Source organism: Lepidochelys kempii, chromosome 2 (assembly GCF_965140265.1).
Source record: "Lepidochelys kempii isolate rLepKem1 chromosome 2, rLepKem1.hap2, whole genome shotgun sequence".
NCBI lineage: Eukaryota > Metazoa > Chordata > Testudines > Cheloniidae > Lepidochelys > Lepidochelys kempii.
Genome location: NC_133257.1, coordinates 43,668,324 through 43,682,066, shown reverse-complemented (window position 1 = coordinate 43,682,066; position 13,743 = coordinate 43,668,324). Strand labels below are relative to the sequence as shown.

General features: G+C 40.4%; 1 protein-coding gene across 2 annotated transcripts in view; it reads left to right on the top strand.

Moving 5' to 3' along the window:
- Window positions 1-13,743, top strand: part of ESRP1 (epithelial splicing regulatory protein 1) — a 56,324-nt gene that overhangs the window by 3,230 nt on the left and 39,351 nt on the right. For both annotated transcript variants that reach the window (XM_073329366.1, XM_073329365.1), the window contains exons 3-4: window positions 1,147-1,260; window positions 5,745-5,859. In XM_073329366.1, coding sequence (XP_073185467.1) covers window positions 1,147-1,260; window positions 5,745-5,859 — 229 coding nt within the window. The remainder of the gene's footprint in view (window positions 1-1,146; window positions 1,261-5,744; window positions 5,860-13,743) is intronic.

The window sequence follows — 13,743 nt, the reverse complement described above, 5'->3', positions numbered from 1 at the left end:
CCATCCCTGCAGCTCCCCTTGGCCACAGTTCCTGGCCAATGGGAGTTGCGGAGCTGGTGCTTATGGTGGGCGCAGCATGCAGAGAGATACCCCACCCCGGCCACCCCTCCACCTAGGGGCCTACGGGTCCCGCCGGTCGCTTCCCGGAGCCAGGTAGGGAGCCTGCCAGCTAGGTTGATCAGTCCAGCCCTACGCCAAATATCAGGACAAGTGGCGTCCTGATTTTATTGGGACGTCTAGTCACCCTAGGGTGGGGATACTTGAACCTCTCTTTCTGGGGGGATAGGGAGGGCTTCTCTCTCTATGGGTCTATTGCAGATGGTCTAGATGGGAAGACAAACATGCAAAGAGGAGATGGGCTGGGGCGCAGGGTGGCCCTAGCAAGGCCAGCGGCGGCTGAGCACATTGGGAGAGACCAGCACCTCTAGGGGCCTCCTGGGATTCCCTGAACCTGCTGTATTCTCCTCCCCTTTCAGATTATGGTAGCAGAAGATTAAGTTCAGAATGACCCAGCCATTGCTCTCTCAGGGCCTTTTCATTGAAGGTGTTTGGGTTTTAGTTCTCTCCTTGAATTTCTTTATTAAACTAAACTTACTGAAACTTTATTTCTTCTCTGCATGTGAGCCAGGGTAGAGACGGGCTCCAGCACGACAAAGCACAGGGTTGCTCTCTCCTCTTTCCTAATAACCAGGAGGTCCCATAACTCATTGCTGCAATGTTGCTCACCGTACAGTGAAGAGCTGCAGCTCATTAACTTCCCCCAACTCTCGGCAGCTGCCAGGAGCTTCAGTCTAAAGAGTTTAGTGGAAATTTTCAAACTAGGATGCTTAAAGCTAGGCTTGTGATGCCCTGTTGAGGCACCTAAATGCTCTGGGATGACTCTCAAGAGTGTTGGGCATGTGTAAACCCCGTTAACTCTAATAGGATTTATGATGGCTCAGCAGCTTTGACTATTAGCCCAAAGTATTTAGGCACCTAAATAAAGCATGGGAATGTGCCCTGGGTCTTAAGAGCCTTATATAGAACTGAATATTTCCCTTTTCATGTTCAACAAGTTGTAATGATCTGAAAATTACACTGAACCTTTCATAACAAAGTGTAGCAGTTCATAAATGTGTACTATGTCTATTTTTTTTCAACTTTCAGTTTAACCAGTCTGTGAGCAATGAACTGAATATTGGTGTAGGTACTTCCTTCTGTCTCTGCACTGATGGACAGCTGCACGTCAGACAGCTTCTGCATCCTGAAGCTTCCAAAAAGGTAAGGTGGCTGCACGCATCAGACATTCCTTAAGACTGATCTACTATGGTGGTGGTTGGGTTTTAATGTAGAATTGATCAGCTTCTTTTTGCTTTATGATGCCCGATAAGAGTCTATTTCAGCATATTCATAACAGAAAAATCTCTCATCCATCAATAAGCTTTTTAGACTCTTGGGGCTTGTCTACACAGGAGAACTTTCCAGTTAAAATGATATAGTTAAACTGCTGTGGTTATACCAGTACAACTCTTCATTATTATGTCAGTTTAATAAGACCTTTTTCTGGTTTAGTTTATGCAGCTTTGGAAGTGGCTTAAGCTAAAACAGAAAAAGGACCCTTGTACTGGAATAAGTATGTCCACATCGGTAGTTATATCGGTTTAATTACAGCAGTTTAAATTCACACTCTACCCTATAGTGGTATTTTTCATGTACACAAACCCGTAGGTTGCTATAATGGGTTAATACAGGAATTGATTTGTAGGACTTGTGAAAAATTTACAATTTTAACATTGTTGTACATGCTGTTTTGAAACTTTGAAAGTTGACAGATCTAAATATGAGCGTTCAGTCTTTACCGAATATTCAGCTTGTACTTGGATAGTAGTACTTGCCTGTATTTGTAAAGAACCAAACACTGGTCTGATAACATGTCTTTATAGAAAATTTGAGGCAGATGATGAATAATTTGATGTATTTCCAAAATTACCAATCACTAATAGACTTGCAAGTCCCTATCTGACTTCTCTATTGCCAGTAGAACTGCAGTGGTGTAGATGGACCTCAGTTATAACATGGTTGTCCTTGCACAGTTCTGTGTTTCAGTACCATTAGGAGCGAACAATGTTTTAAGAATCATGCTACAGATTTATTCCAGTCTTTTGTTTTCACTGATGGTTTTAGAACCATGCATTTCATTCTTTTCTGTATCTTGTTTCTTTAAATGGTTGAAAGCATGATGCTAGTAAAACAGTAAATCTTACTGCTAATATCAGACTGTGATATCAGATTATTTGTTAATGTAATACTTACTGCTACTATTTCGATTTATCACTCCAAAAAAGTCAGTTTAACAAACAGAGAAAGCTCCAGATAGTATGAAGTGATTCATAATACAGATGTGTTCTAAACATGAAAAAAATAAACCATATTTTAATAACTCTACTTTTCTCTCCATATGACAGTTATTTCTCTAACTGCTGTACAATTTACCTATTTTATGCGGTTCATCCTCCATGCAATCAGATTAAGTACACAGTAAAAAAAAAAAGGAAAAAAAACAAACCCAGAATCTTTGAAAGTTGATTTTCTGTCATCTTAGTTTGTAAGATTTGGGGGGGCGGCACGAGGGATTGCCTCTTTTCTATGTATTTGTGCAGTGTCTAGAACAATAGACATTCAGTGTTGGCTAGGGTCTTCAGTTGCTATTTCAATACAAATAGCTGGTAATTTGAAATCTGCTCTGCACTGATTATAGATTAAACCAAACAGACAAGCCTGTGACATTCTGTAGTTTTCTTGTGGATAACAAAATGTTGAGATTAAACCCTAAATGTAAACTAAAACCAAGACTTGAAAAATCATTAGCTGTTTTTGAGGGCCTCAGTTTTGGGTGTCCAATATGAGCTACTTCCAGGCCCTGACTTTGAGTGGTTGTTATGACATAGGCAGGTAAGGTTTACACTAAATGATTAAGAACAGAGGTTGAGGGGACGGGGGACTGAAGTGTCATGAAACCACAACTGGGAAATACCAAAGTTGGACTATCTGCGTAAGAATTTGTGGGGGTGGGATGACACTTATGAAATAAAAGTTCAGTTTTTACATTTTAAAATAAGAGAGCCAGAGTAGCAGAAAAGAACCTGCAGTTCGGAACTTCTGTAATAGAGAAAAATGCAGCTACTCTGGCTGTAGAGCTGGGGCTAGGTTTAAGCACACTAAGAAATTGCTTAGGGCCCCGAGCAGCTCAAGGGGGGCCCACTATTCACTTTTTATTATGCATTTTGAGGGGGGTGGAGGGACAGAATATTCCTGCTTAGGGCCCCAGTGGGCTAGTACACACTTTGTCTGGCTGTAGCAGTCAAGTACACATAGAGCAGTGGTTCCCAAACTTGTTCCGCCACACGTGCAGGGAAAGCCCCTGGCGGGCCGGACCGGTTCGTTTACCTGACGCTTCCGCAGGTTCGGCTGATCACGGCTCCCAGTGGCTGCGGTTTGCTGCTCCAGGCCAATGGGAGCCGCTGGAAGCGGCGTGGGCCGAGGGACTTACTGGCAGCCGCTTCAAGCAGCTCCATTGGCCTGGAGCAGCGAACCGCGGCCACTGGGAGCCGCGATCGGCCGAATCTGCGGACGTGGCAGGTAAACAAACCGGCTCGGCCCGCCAGGGGTTTTCACCGCACAAGCGGCGGAACAAGTTTGGGAACCACTGCCATAGATAATAAAAATCATTGATGTGTGGGGCTCTTCCTGCCCTCCCCTGCTGGTGGGGTTGGTACAAGAAAATAACATTCTAACATCTGTGCTGATCTTGCACTTAAATGCAAAATTTCTGAAAATAGATGCAATTTGCATCACTAACATAATACCTATCAATATTCCAAAGCCAAACCCCAACTTCTTAGTGTCTAAAATCCTTCCAACAGCACCTCCCCCCCTGCACACACACATACATACACCCTCTCATCCCAAAACACAATATCCCAAGACACAAATTGGCCACTAAATTGTGGATGCAAGGATCTTGTTTTGCTGACTTTTGGAAAAGAAGCATTATCTCATGAACAGCTGAACTAGACATGGAAGCTTATGGCTGTAGGAAATACTGACTTTTCAGCCGGATACAAATAAGGACTTTTACGTGTGGACACCATTCCATACTAGTTAACTCAAGACATTTCCTGTTCCAAAACTTAATAGCTTTCAATGAACTTTAAAAAAATATATATATATTTCTTACAAGGAAGTTCCTAAATATCCATCGTCCTCCACAACTCAGACTCTTCACTTCTGTACTTCTGCCAAACACCATATCCATGCAATCACAATCCTCTAGATACATTTGATTTCAGTTAAACTGTAGCAGAGTTAATTTTGTCAGATTTGCAAACAATACCTTGGAACTTTGAATGAATCAAACATCATAGATACATCTTTAGAAAAGCTACTCCTTTATTATCAGATAGTTGTATTGTTTTTTTAAAAAAACATCACTGCCATTGCACCCCATTCTCTTATTCAATCTCTCATGTGTTATAGTTTAAATATGTAATTGGTGATGCTATCCACACAATAGTCTCTATCATGTACATGTGACAACCTACTTTTGTTCTGCCTGTTACTAATCAGTCTCCTCTAGGATGACTTCAAACTTTCCAAACCTCTAAGAAAGCTGCCTTTTTTAATCAACCCAATGTATTTTTTAAAAAAAAAAAAAAAACTTCCTCTTTCCCCTAATGTGAAATTTCTCCATACACAGAAAAAAATAAAATAAAATTTGCCTGAAGTAAAAGGAGTAGCAATAATCAGTAATGCACCAGTGACAGGCTTCAGGAATCTGACTTCCCCTTCCCAGGCCACCCCCGTTGCTAACCTTAATAGAATCACACAATTAGGAAAAAGGGTTAGAGTGGAATATACAGCATATACTTCTATTCCTGGAAGATTATGAGATGTTAAACTTTAAAACATGACACTGCTATGTATTAAAAATACGTTGTAGGTTATTTTTAGAGGTTATCCCGCATTCATTTTCTTTCCCTTTGTGCAATTGGGTGCCTGCCTTTATACCTTGTACGACAGGATGAAGAATTAAACAAAACTATTTAAGAGTTTGAGTATGTGGCATACATAGTGTTAGGGTATAATGGCTTTTATTGGCACTTACGTGAGATTAGCTGTACACACTCTTAGCTTTGCTACTCATTAGTAATGCATCCATCACAAGCACATGCTGACAAAACCTTTACACCACATCACACTACACGTTGTCTGTATTACAAAATAGCCAGAACAACTGTTTGAAGTGTGATTATACTTTGCAAATAGAATCTGTGAATTCCCTTCATTGAATATGCTGTCTATAAAATTAAAATGTCTTCTGCAAGTTTGTTTGGACTCTGTAAATCGAGCCGTGACCCCTCTGGTTCAATAGGTATGGTGTTGTAATAGTATCCATTTGCTCTCCCACAGTTGTATTGAATCCATAGTATTAGTAGTAATAAAAAGCAGCAATAACCTTCCCTTTTGGCAGTAAAGGAAGCAAATATTCTTGACTATATCAAGGGAACAGACTTACTGAGTAAGAAAGATTCATAACAACATTTAAGTCACTGAAAGAAGAGCCTTGTAAAAATATGTGCTATGATATACTCAGGTGAGTGTGGCTATTTTTTACTTGAAAACTGTTTGGTTGCAAAGTATGAAAACTCAAGAGAACATAGCCTGGATTCACCTTAGTTTACAGTCACTACTATGTCCTCTTACAGAATATCTTATTGCCTGAATGCTTCTACTCCTTTTTTGACTTGCGGAAAGAGTTCAAGAAATGTTTCCCTGACTCCTCTGATGTTGACAAACTGGACGCTGCTGCCATGACAGAATGTATCCTTTTTTTAAAATCATAACTTGAATTATAATAGCAGCCTAGTACTTCTAGAAACACAGCCCAGGAGCATAGGAGTGTTCATAATGCTTGTTTAGAAATATTATAATTTAGTAAATATTATTGAGTCATTAACGGGTTTCCTACTAATGCTTCTGTCTCTGGTAGCTATGCAAAAATTTGTGGGACCTTGCAAAAGCTTTGAACAGTCTATAGAAGATTTTGAAACTGAAGTTTGTCCTTTCTCTCTTCTTTACCTCTGAATTTTGCCATATTAACAATCACTGCCTTAGTTTTTTATTTAATGTCAAGTTTTGGTAAACCTTGACTCCTAGTTACTAAAACACTTGAAGGGAAACACTGAGATAAAATTTGCATGTTGATAGCGTGCATTTAAAATGCTTCCAATTTTCATAGCATTTTTTCAGCCTTGTTTGGCAGATATTAGATCATGGATGTTGTGGGAGCTCAGTTTTAATTTCTGGAACATTTATTTCTGAAGCTATTATGGTATTCAACCTTTGAATAGTACATGGGGTTGCTTTCAATACCTGAGGTATCCAAACACATGATGCTTCATGTAAACTCTGCACAGTATACCTTCTAACATGCAACTAGACTAGGAATCCTGTCTCTTCACTGTATTCTCTCCTTCTCTAGTATGGAGAGGGCATCCAATGGCTAAAAAAGCTTTCCAGAAACTGTTCTCAAGTAGTCAGTAACCCAGTTAAATATGGCTCTTAAAAAAATCTTTGCTGCGTTATTCTCAGTCTGCACTGGAGACAATCCATAGCAACTGAAACTCACCTCCAAAAATGTCTGCTGGCTAGACTCTTCCTCCCGCCTCCCTGATGGCTAGTGTCTTGCCTCTTAGGTCTGCACACATCCCTGTTTTGTAACTCAGAAGTAGAAAACCCTTGACTTCTCAAATGACACCACCAAAGGGAGCCTGCAAAGGCTGGCTGGCCAGGAGGGATATGAATTTAAAATACTCTTCTCAGTTTTCAAAGCTAAAATAAATATTGGTGAGAAACAGTTAGACTGGGTTACACTCCATATGTAAACACCTGTTGTACATGTACAGTGATTACCATTAAAGCTGGCATCTGCCACACAGTGACATCTGAGATAGTAAAGCCTAAATAAAAATAGTAAATAACTGCAGTTTTTTGCATGTGACTATGTAGCAACAGTGCATAAAATAGTTGTTGTGTCAATGTTTTAACAGTGGAATCCAAAGCTTGAAAGTAGCTTCAGATGTCGGAGCAGTGTAACTCCCTTTTCCACTCAGGGAGATGTGCCTTTTTTATCTCACTACCCTAAAATATGTGTGTGTTGATTTGTTAATATAAGGTATCTCTGCCATTTATTAGGCTCTTCTACACAGTCCAGGAAGGGGTAATGGTGTCTTTTTACTACTGTTGTCTGCAAACATGCAATGAACTTCTTAGAAAACATAAGAAAAGTCCCTGCTTCAAAGAGCTTACAGTCTAAAGTTTATCTATCGCAGAATCCCTGAACAATAAACTACTTGTGTTTTGTACAAAGAAATTGAAAGAGACTGCACTGGTGAGAATGTTTTATCCATTCAATGGGAAATGAGGTCTGATGTACCTCTTTCCTCTTATCTCTGGGTAGCAGAGATTCTGACCAACCACAGGAGGGTCAAATGTTCAGTGATTCAAATAGTATAGTACTGACCAATACACAAGGGCATTCTTGGTATTGGGAGGGCAATGATGAATCTTATATTGAGAATTTGACCAGATAATTTCCATGGCCATTGGCCTCTAAATGTCACTTAGACCCACTCTGAGCGGGGTTGGATGGCATGGTGCTTACAACTCCAGTGACTGGCTGAAGCTTAGCTTAGGACTATATGTACCCTACATGCTGTTAGGTGCAGATATGTTGCATGCCCCTTAGCATGGGTATAAATAGCAGTGTAGATGGTAAGGCACTTAAGCAAATAGAGTAAAGAAACATCAGAACCTTAGGGTATATACTCTACATGCCCAAGCAGTGCATCCCCTATCTACACTGCTATTTTTAGCACTGTTGTGTCCCACTGTTGGAGCCTTTCCCTACCACAGTGAAAGGCTCTGGCAAGGGTGAGGCAGTGGGGAAAGGTTCCAGCAATGGGAAGCTGCTGGAGCCTTTCCCTGCTGTCCCCCACCGGAGCCTTTCTCTGGTGCTGCATGTAGCTACGCCACAGTGCAGGTGCAGCCTGCTTTTCACTGCCGCATCTAGTTACACATACCCTACGTGCCACTGCCCGTGTAGACAAGGTCTATATTGTAGCTCCCATTGCTTCTACCGCCAATGGTGCTTCAACAAAATACCCTAGTGTAGACCTGAGTTCTGAACTGGATAGACTAGTTAATTGCACACCTCTCTGAAAACATATAATTTTAGTGATTGGTTTTATTTGTGGCTTTTAGTTTTCTTTCTGGTTCCAGATTATTTGACTGATTTGTAGGTCTGTTTACCTTGGTGACTTCTCATTGTAAACCTGTTTGGTTTATGTGAAATGGTTAAAATATTCACTGTCTCTTCTAAGTTTGATTGGATAATGGATTTTGTTCTCATGGTGGGTTTTGGTTTGGTTCATGTGGCTTCTTAATTACTGTTACAGCGTGGCTTGTTTCATAGACTGCCAATTTTTGTCAGACTGGGATAGTATTTCTGTACTCTTAAAGGAGTGGTAGAAACTGGTAAAAATGTCAAGCAGAAGATCATTTCCTGATGTTGGGTGAAGCACTGTGTAAGTGGCTTGCTTGCTTATGACACCAATATCATTAATTGGTGGTCTGTAACGATGTGCAAAATATTTGCAATAAACTATTAAGCTACTTCTCTGTTCGCATTACCAACTTAAACAGTCCCATTTCACTGGAAAAAAATTACTACATTAGGCACTTTCTTTCAAATATGAGTGAATTTTGTAGTGACGGCGGTAGGCAGACTCTGAATGAAAGGTAACTCAAACTTGAAATAGGCATTTAAGGGAAAAGTCAGACCTGCAGAGTCTGAAGTCACTTGAAAAGAAACTTAAAAAATATTGCATACTCTTGCAGAATTTCAACAGTCCCTCTGCTCTTAAAGCAACTAAGTATCTTCCAAGTCGAGAGGGCACAAGGTCTGAATCTAACGTGAAACTTCGTGAAAGTCAAATTCTCTGTTGCCTTGTATGCTGACTGCAGAATAGGGAGGCAATATGGCTAATGGATAAACAACTTGCTTGGACTTCAGGAGACCTGGCTTGTATTCCTGGTTCTGCCACTGGCCTGATGGGTGACACTGAGTAAGTCATTTTGCCTTTCTGCACCTCAATTTTCCCATCTGTAAAATGGGGATAATTCTTCTTTGAGAGGAGATTTGACATCTGTGGAAGAAAAAAAAAGTAAGAGTGAAGTAGTATTACTATATAAAATGCTACCAAATCAGAAAGTTAATGTTATGCATTCATTCTCACTAGTGTAAGTGACTGTACAAAGTGCAGGATCATGGACAATCTAGCCATGTGTGTGACCTGTATTGCACATCTGAGCGTGTGTGTGTATTTGTTCTCTTTTCAGCTAACCATAAGTAGCCCCCGGCACAGAATGTTAAATAACAGTATATTATGCTTGATCATGTATTTTGTGCGGGGGGGCAACCTCTTGTAAAAAAAAAAGAGTACAGCGTTTTTAAACTGAATTAATAATTGGGTACTTTATTTTGCTTTTAGAGAGGATTTATAACCAATTTCATCAGCTAAAACTACCTCAATCTATGGTAAGAAAGGGATTCTAGTTTCAAGAATTAGTCCATCCTGTCAAAGCACTCTTTCTCCCGCCACTCCTCCAGTGGAAATCATAAATAGTGTGTTTGGTTTTGTTGTAAAGGCTGCTGGGATGCTAAAGAAGGGAAATAGTGGTCTAAAAGGTGCCACCTCTAATTTAGGGAATTGAGGAAGAACTTATGCTACCTAACTAAGAATCTTCTTTTTGATGAGAGGTCTCCTCTGCTATCTTTGTTATGGAATCAAGCAATTTTTTTTCTGTTTAAGTTTGTGGCAAACCTTGTTTTCTTGGCATGACCTAAGAGTGAAAGTAATGTGAAAGTAACAAGAAAATAATCGCCACAGAAAAGCTACTGGAGAAACAAGTACATTCCTGCTAAGAAAAGAGTTGTGGTTATTCAGGAAATTATGTTCAACTCGTGTGCAAATATACAGAAGGCCAGGGAGTGTTCATTTTGCACCTCTGTACCTCCCTAATTCACAGCACTTCTTGATTTGCAGAGCTTGCTGAGCCAGTTTTCACTGTTGTGAATGCCCTTAGAGTGGAATGAATAAAGCTTGCATGACTATTACTAGATCAGTCTCCAGAAGACTCATCCTCCTTTCCCTCAAGATCAGGCATGCAGAAGCCATTAAATGGAAAGTAAGCAGAGGATATAATTGGAGCAAGAATAGCTGTCTGTCTTCTTTCTGGGCTTAGTCGGAGGAGGACTGTCTTAATGAGGAATATATATTGAAGGGTAAACAGTCTAATACCCTGAAGAAAGTACTCCTGATCTTCTGTTGTTGCTCTGTGTTGTGTGTGTGTGTGTGTGTGTGTATACTACTCCTCCCCCCCCCCCCCATCATGAATTGGAACATGCTGGAAAGCAAAATGGCAAAAAATAGTGTCTATCAGGAAGGATGTAAAAAGCATTACACTGAGCACAACTATAACTCAGCACTCAAAGGTTTTCATCTTAACTTAATCCCTTCACCTATGTAAATTATCTATTATTCATATTTATTTTTGTGGTGCCTAGGGATCACCCAAGATTAGGGCCCCATAGTGCTAGTCAGTCTTTTTCATTTGGCTTAAAATGTTAATGTCCACGTCGAGATTGGTGATCCAATTAATTGTTTCAGGTGACATGGAATGGATAGCGGAGACCGTGCCAATTGAAAGAATTTTGGGGTCCTGTGCACTATGGGAATGGAGCTGGGGGCCACCTGCGTGGAGTTGTGACCTGGCATGTGGAGTCACAGTGCCACTCAAGTTTGGCCTGGCTGCCTTTCTGTCGGGGAGGGAGCAGCTGGGCCAAATTTGAGGCAATGGTAGTGTGACCTAGTGTGCAGAGTTACAGCTCCACTCATTTCTGCTATCCTCTCCTCCCCCACCACCACCCCTTATGATTGGTGGGGCCCCTGGGCTAGTGCCCAGAGAGTACATGTACCTCTGGAAGATCATTGTGTGTGTGACATTGGTAAGTCATTCCATAGTTGGATGTCTGTTTCTGCTGTCACAAATAGTGTCTCAATCACTGTTCGTGGAGAAGGTCAGTACATCTGCCATGTGATATGCGGGAGAGGTTCAAAGTGGACCATGTTTCTGTGGAAGTGAAAAGGGAGGTGTTGGGGGGTGGGGGTTGTTTGTTTTTTGAAACACGGGCATCCTTCTGCCTTGCTTGCCATTAGTTTTTGGGGAAACCCTAAATCTTCAAGCTCTTGCACTGCAAGCGAAAGAAGTTTTCTGGAAGTTAAGTTAGAATCTTGGTATGTTATTTAGGTCTTTGTGCATTGAAAGATCCTTGTTCCCTCAAATGTAATGGCTTTTTTGAAGAACTCTCATGTTGAGACAAATTTGGGGTGGGTGAATATGTGCCAGGATTGAAAGCCATGGGGGATAAGCTAAGGGAGAAGGGGAATGAGAGGAGGGAGGCCATATGCGGCGAGTGTGGAATGAGACTGGGGGATGGTAGGGAAAGAAACTATCTGTACAAATGGGCCTAAGGTAGAATGCTTGAAGTGACTCTCCCTCAAAGCTACAGAAGGAGTTGGTGTTGGAGCTGGGAAGTAAAATTCAGGAGTTCCAGGCTCCCAGTCTTGTACTTACACAATACAACATCTAAGACTATAAATGTACCTATGGGTTGTAAATAGATCCTATATCTACACAGGTATTGTTTGTAGGATTTAATTATTTTGGACTTCTTTGTGTCCACAGTGAGAAGTCTTAAAACTTTCTTTAAACTTCCTCTTCCTAATCTATTTCCATAGAAGAGAATATTTCTGTATAACATTCTGAGAGAAACTAGCCAAATTCACAACATGAAATTATACTCTTGACCTATTCATTTTTTTTTTAATTACTGTTTACAAAGTCTTCCCCTGAAAACATTAAAAACTTTTTCTAAAGTAAAAGAAAACAATGCTTGGAAATCACTGCTACATGCAAATAGTCATACACGCTTTTCTGGCTACATCTGAATCTGTTTTTATTCAGAGCAGGGTGGGGTTTGTTTTTTGTTTTGTTTTTTTTAGTTTCCAACAGCCTTTTTAATATGTGCACAGTGATCCATTTCTTTCTTACCCAGGCTTGTAAAAAAACTGCTCTCGGGTAAGAAGGAGCAAAAATGAGAGAGATCCCAATTACTCTCTCTAATGTTGACCACATTTTTCTCTCAACTCCTGCTAATACAAATAAAACGCATAATTTAGCTAAACTGATTCCTTGTGTCTCAACACTTGATGACAAAGGCTGTGTTGGCTCTTGGAATATTTCCTAAAACAATGTTTGCTTCAACTAAAAAAGCCACTTTGAATTTTTTGTGGTCCCCCCCCACACACACACACACACTGGGGGAGAGTAAAATGTAAGAGTGTGTGGGGGGAGGGGTGGAATTGCTTTGTTCACACTGTAAGTGGAAAGAATTAGTGATTTTTTTTTTTTTTTAATTTTTATTATTTCCCCCCTCTCTGTTTGGGGAGGAATGGTAGTCTAGACGGGAAACAATCCTGAAGTTAGGCCTAGTACTACAAGGTAATGGTACATGGCACAAAATGAGGTGACATGAGGAATTCTAGAATAAAGAAATAAATATTGGAGATAACTCTTAAACTGATTTTTTTTTAAAAAAAAAAAGAAGCCTTTCCCCAAATAATGTAACACTTAATAAATAAACTTCTAAATTGGACACTTGGATAGAAAAAAGTCTAGAAAAATATGTTGAATACAGCTAGCTTAGAAAAAGTGAGTGTAATTAATGAGAATATTAATTAAAAATTTAATGAGAAATACTCTTCATGAGTGTGGATTTTTTATTTTTCTATTTTAACAAATTTCAGTTTCTTTCAAGTTGTAGTGGTCAGGGCCTCACTTAATCAAAGCCATAACTTCAACTGATGTGGAGATATTGAAATGTCTTGTATATTGTTGTATCAGTTTGTAAATCAGACTGTGGTCAAGCAACAAAAAACACCCTTAATAGAGTTAAGCCCTGCATTGCTGTGCCAGTTCCACAGCACTTCCTAAGGGATTGTCTTCACTGCAGAGTTCACTCAAGATGTAACCTGAGTGTTGTCCCTTACTCAAGTCCCATCGTCACACACAAACCCTTAATGCAAGAGTGGTGATACGTCCGCCAGCCCAAGTTAACAGCACCAGGGGGTGTAAGCTATAGCCTGAGTGAGCACAACTCAATCGCTAACGCAATAGCTCTGCAGCTGAAGTGTTATTTTGCAGGAGACTTTCTGTCTGCGTAGGATCACCACGTTCCCAAACAAAGGTATTGATGCTGACGGAAGCTTTTTTCCATTAATATAGCTGCACCTACGCCTGAGATTATGTCAGCATAGCTATGTCAGTTAGGGGTGTGTTTTACTTTTGTTTTTGTTTCACGTTCCTGACATATGTAAGTACAGACCTAGCTGCCTCTTACCTGAGATGAGAGGCATTCACTTGAGTTAATTCTGCAGTGAAGACATACCTAATCCAATTCTGGTACCTCTCTTGAATGTCTGTGCCTTCCTTTAGATCAGTGGCTCTCAACTGTCCAGACTGCTCTACTGAGTTGTATCCAAGCAGGAAGTGATATGCTAGATCCAAGGAGAGGAGCAAATT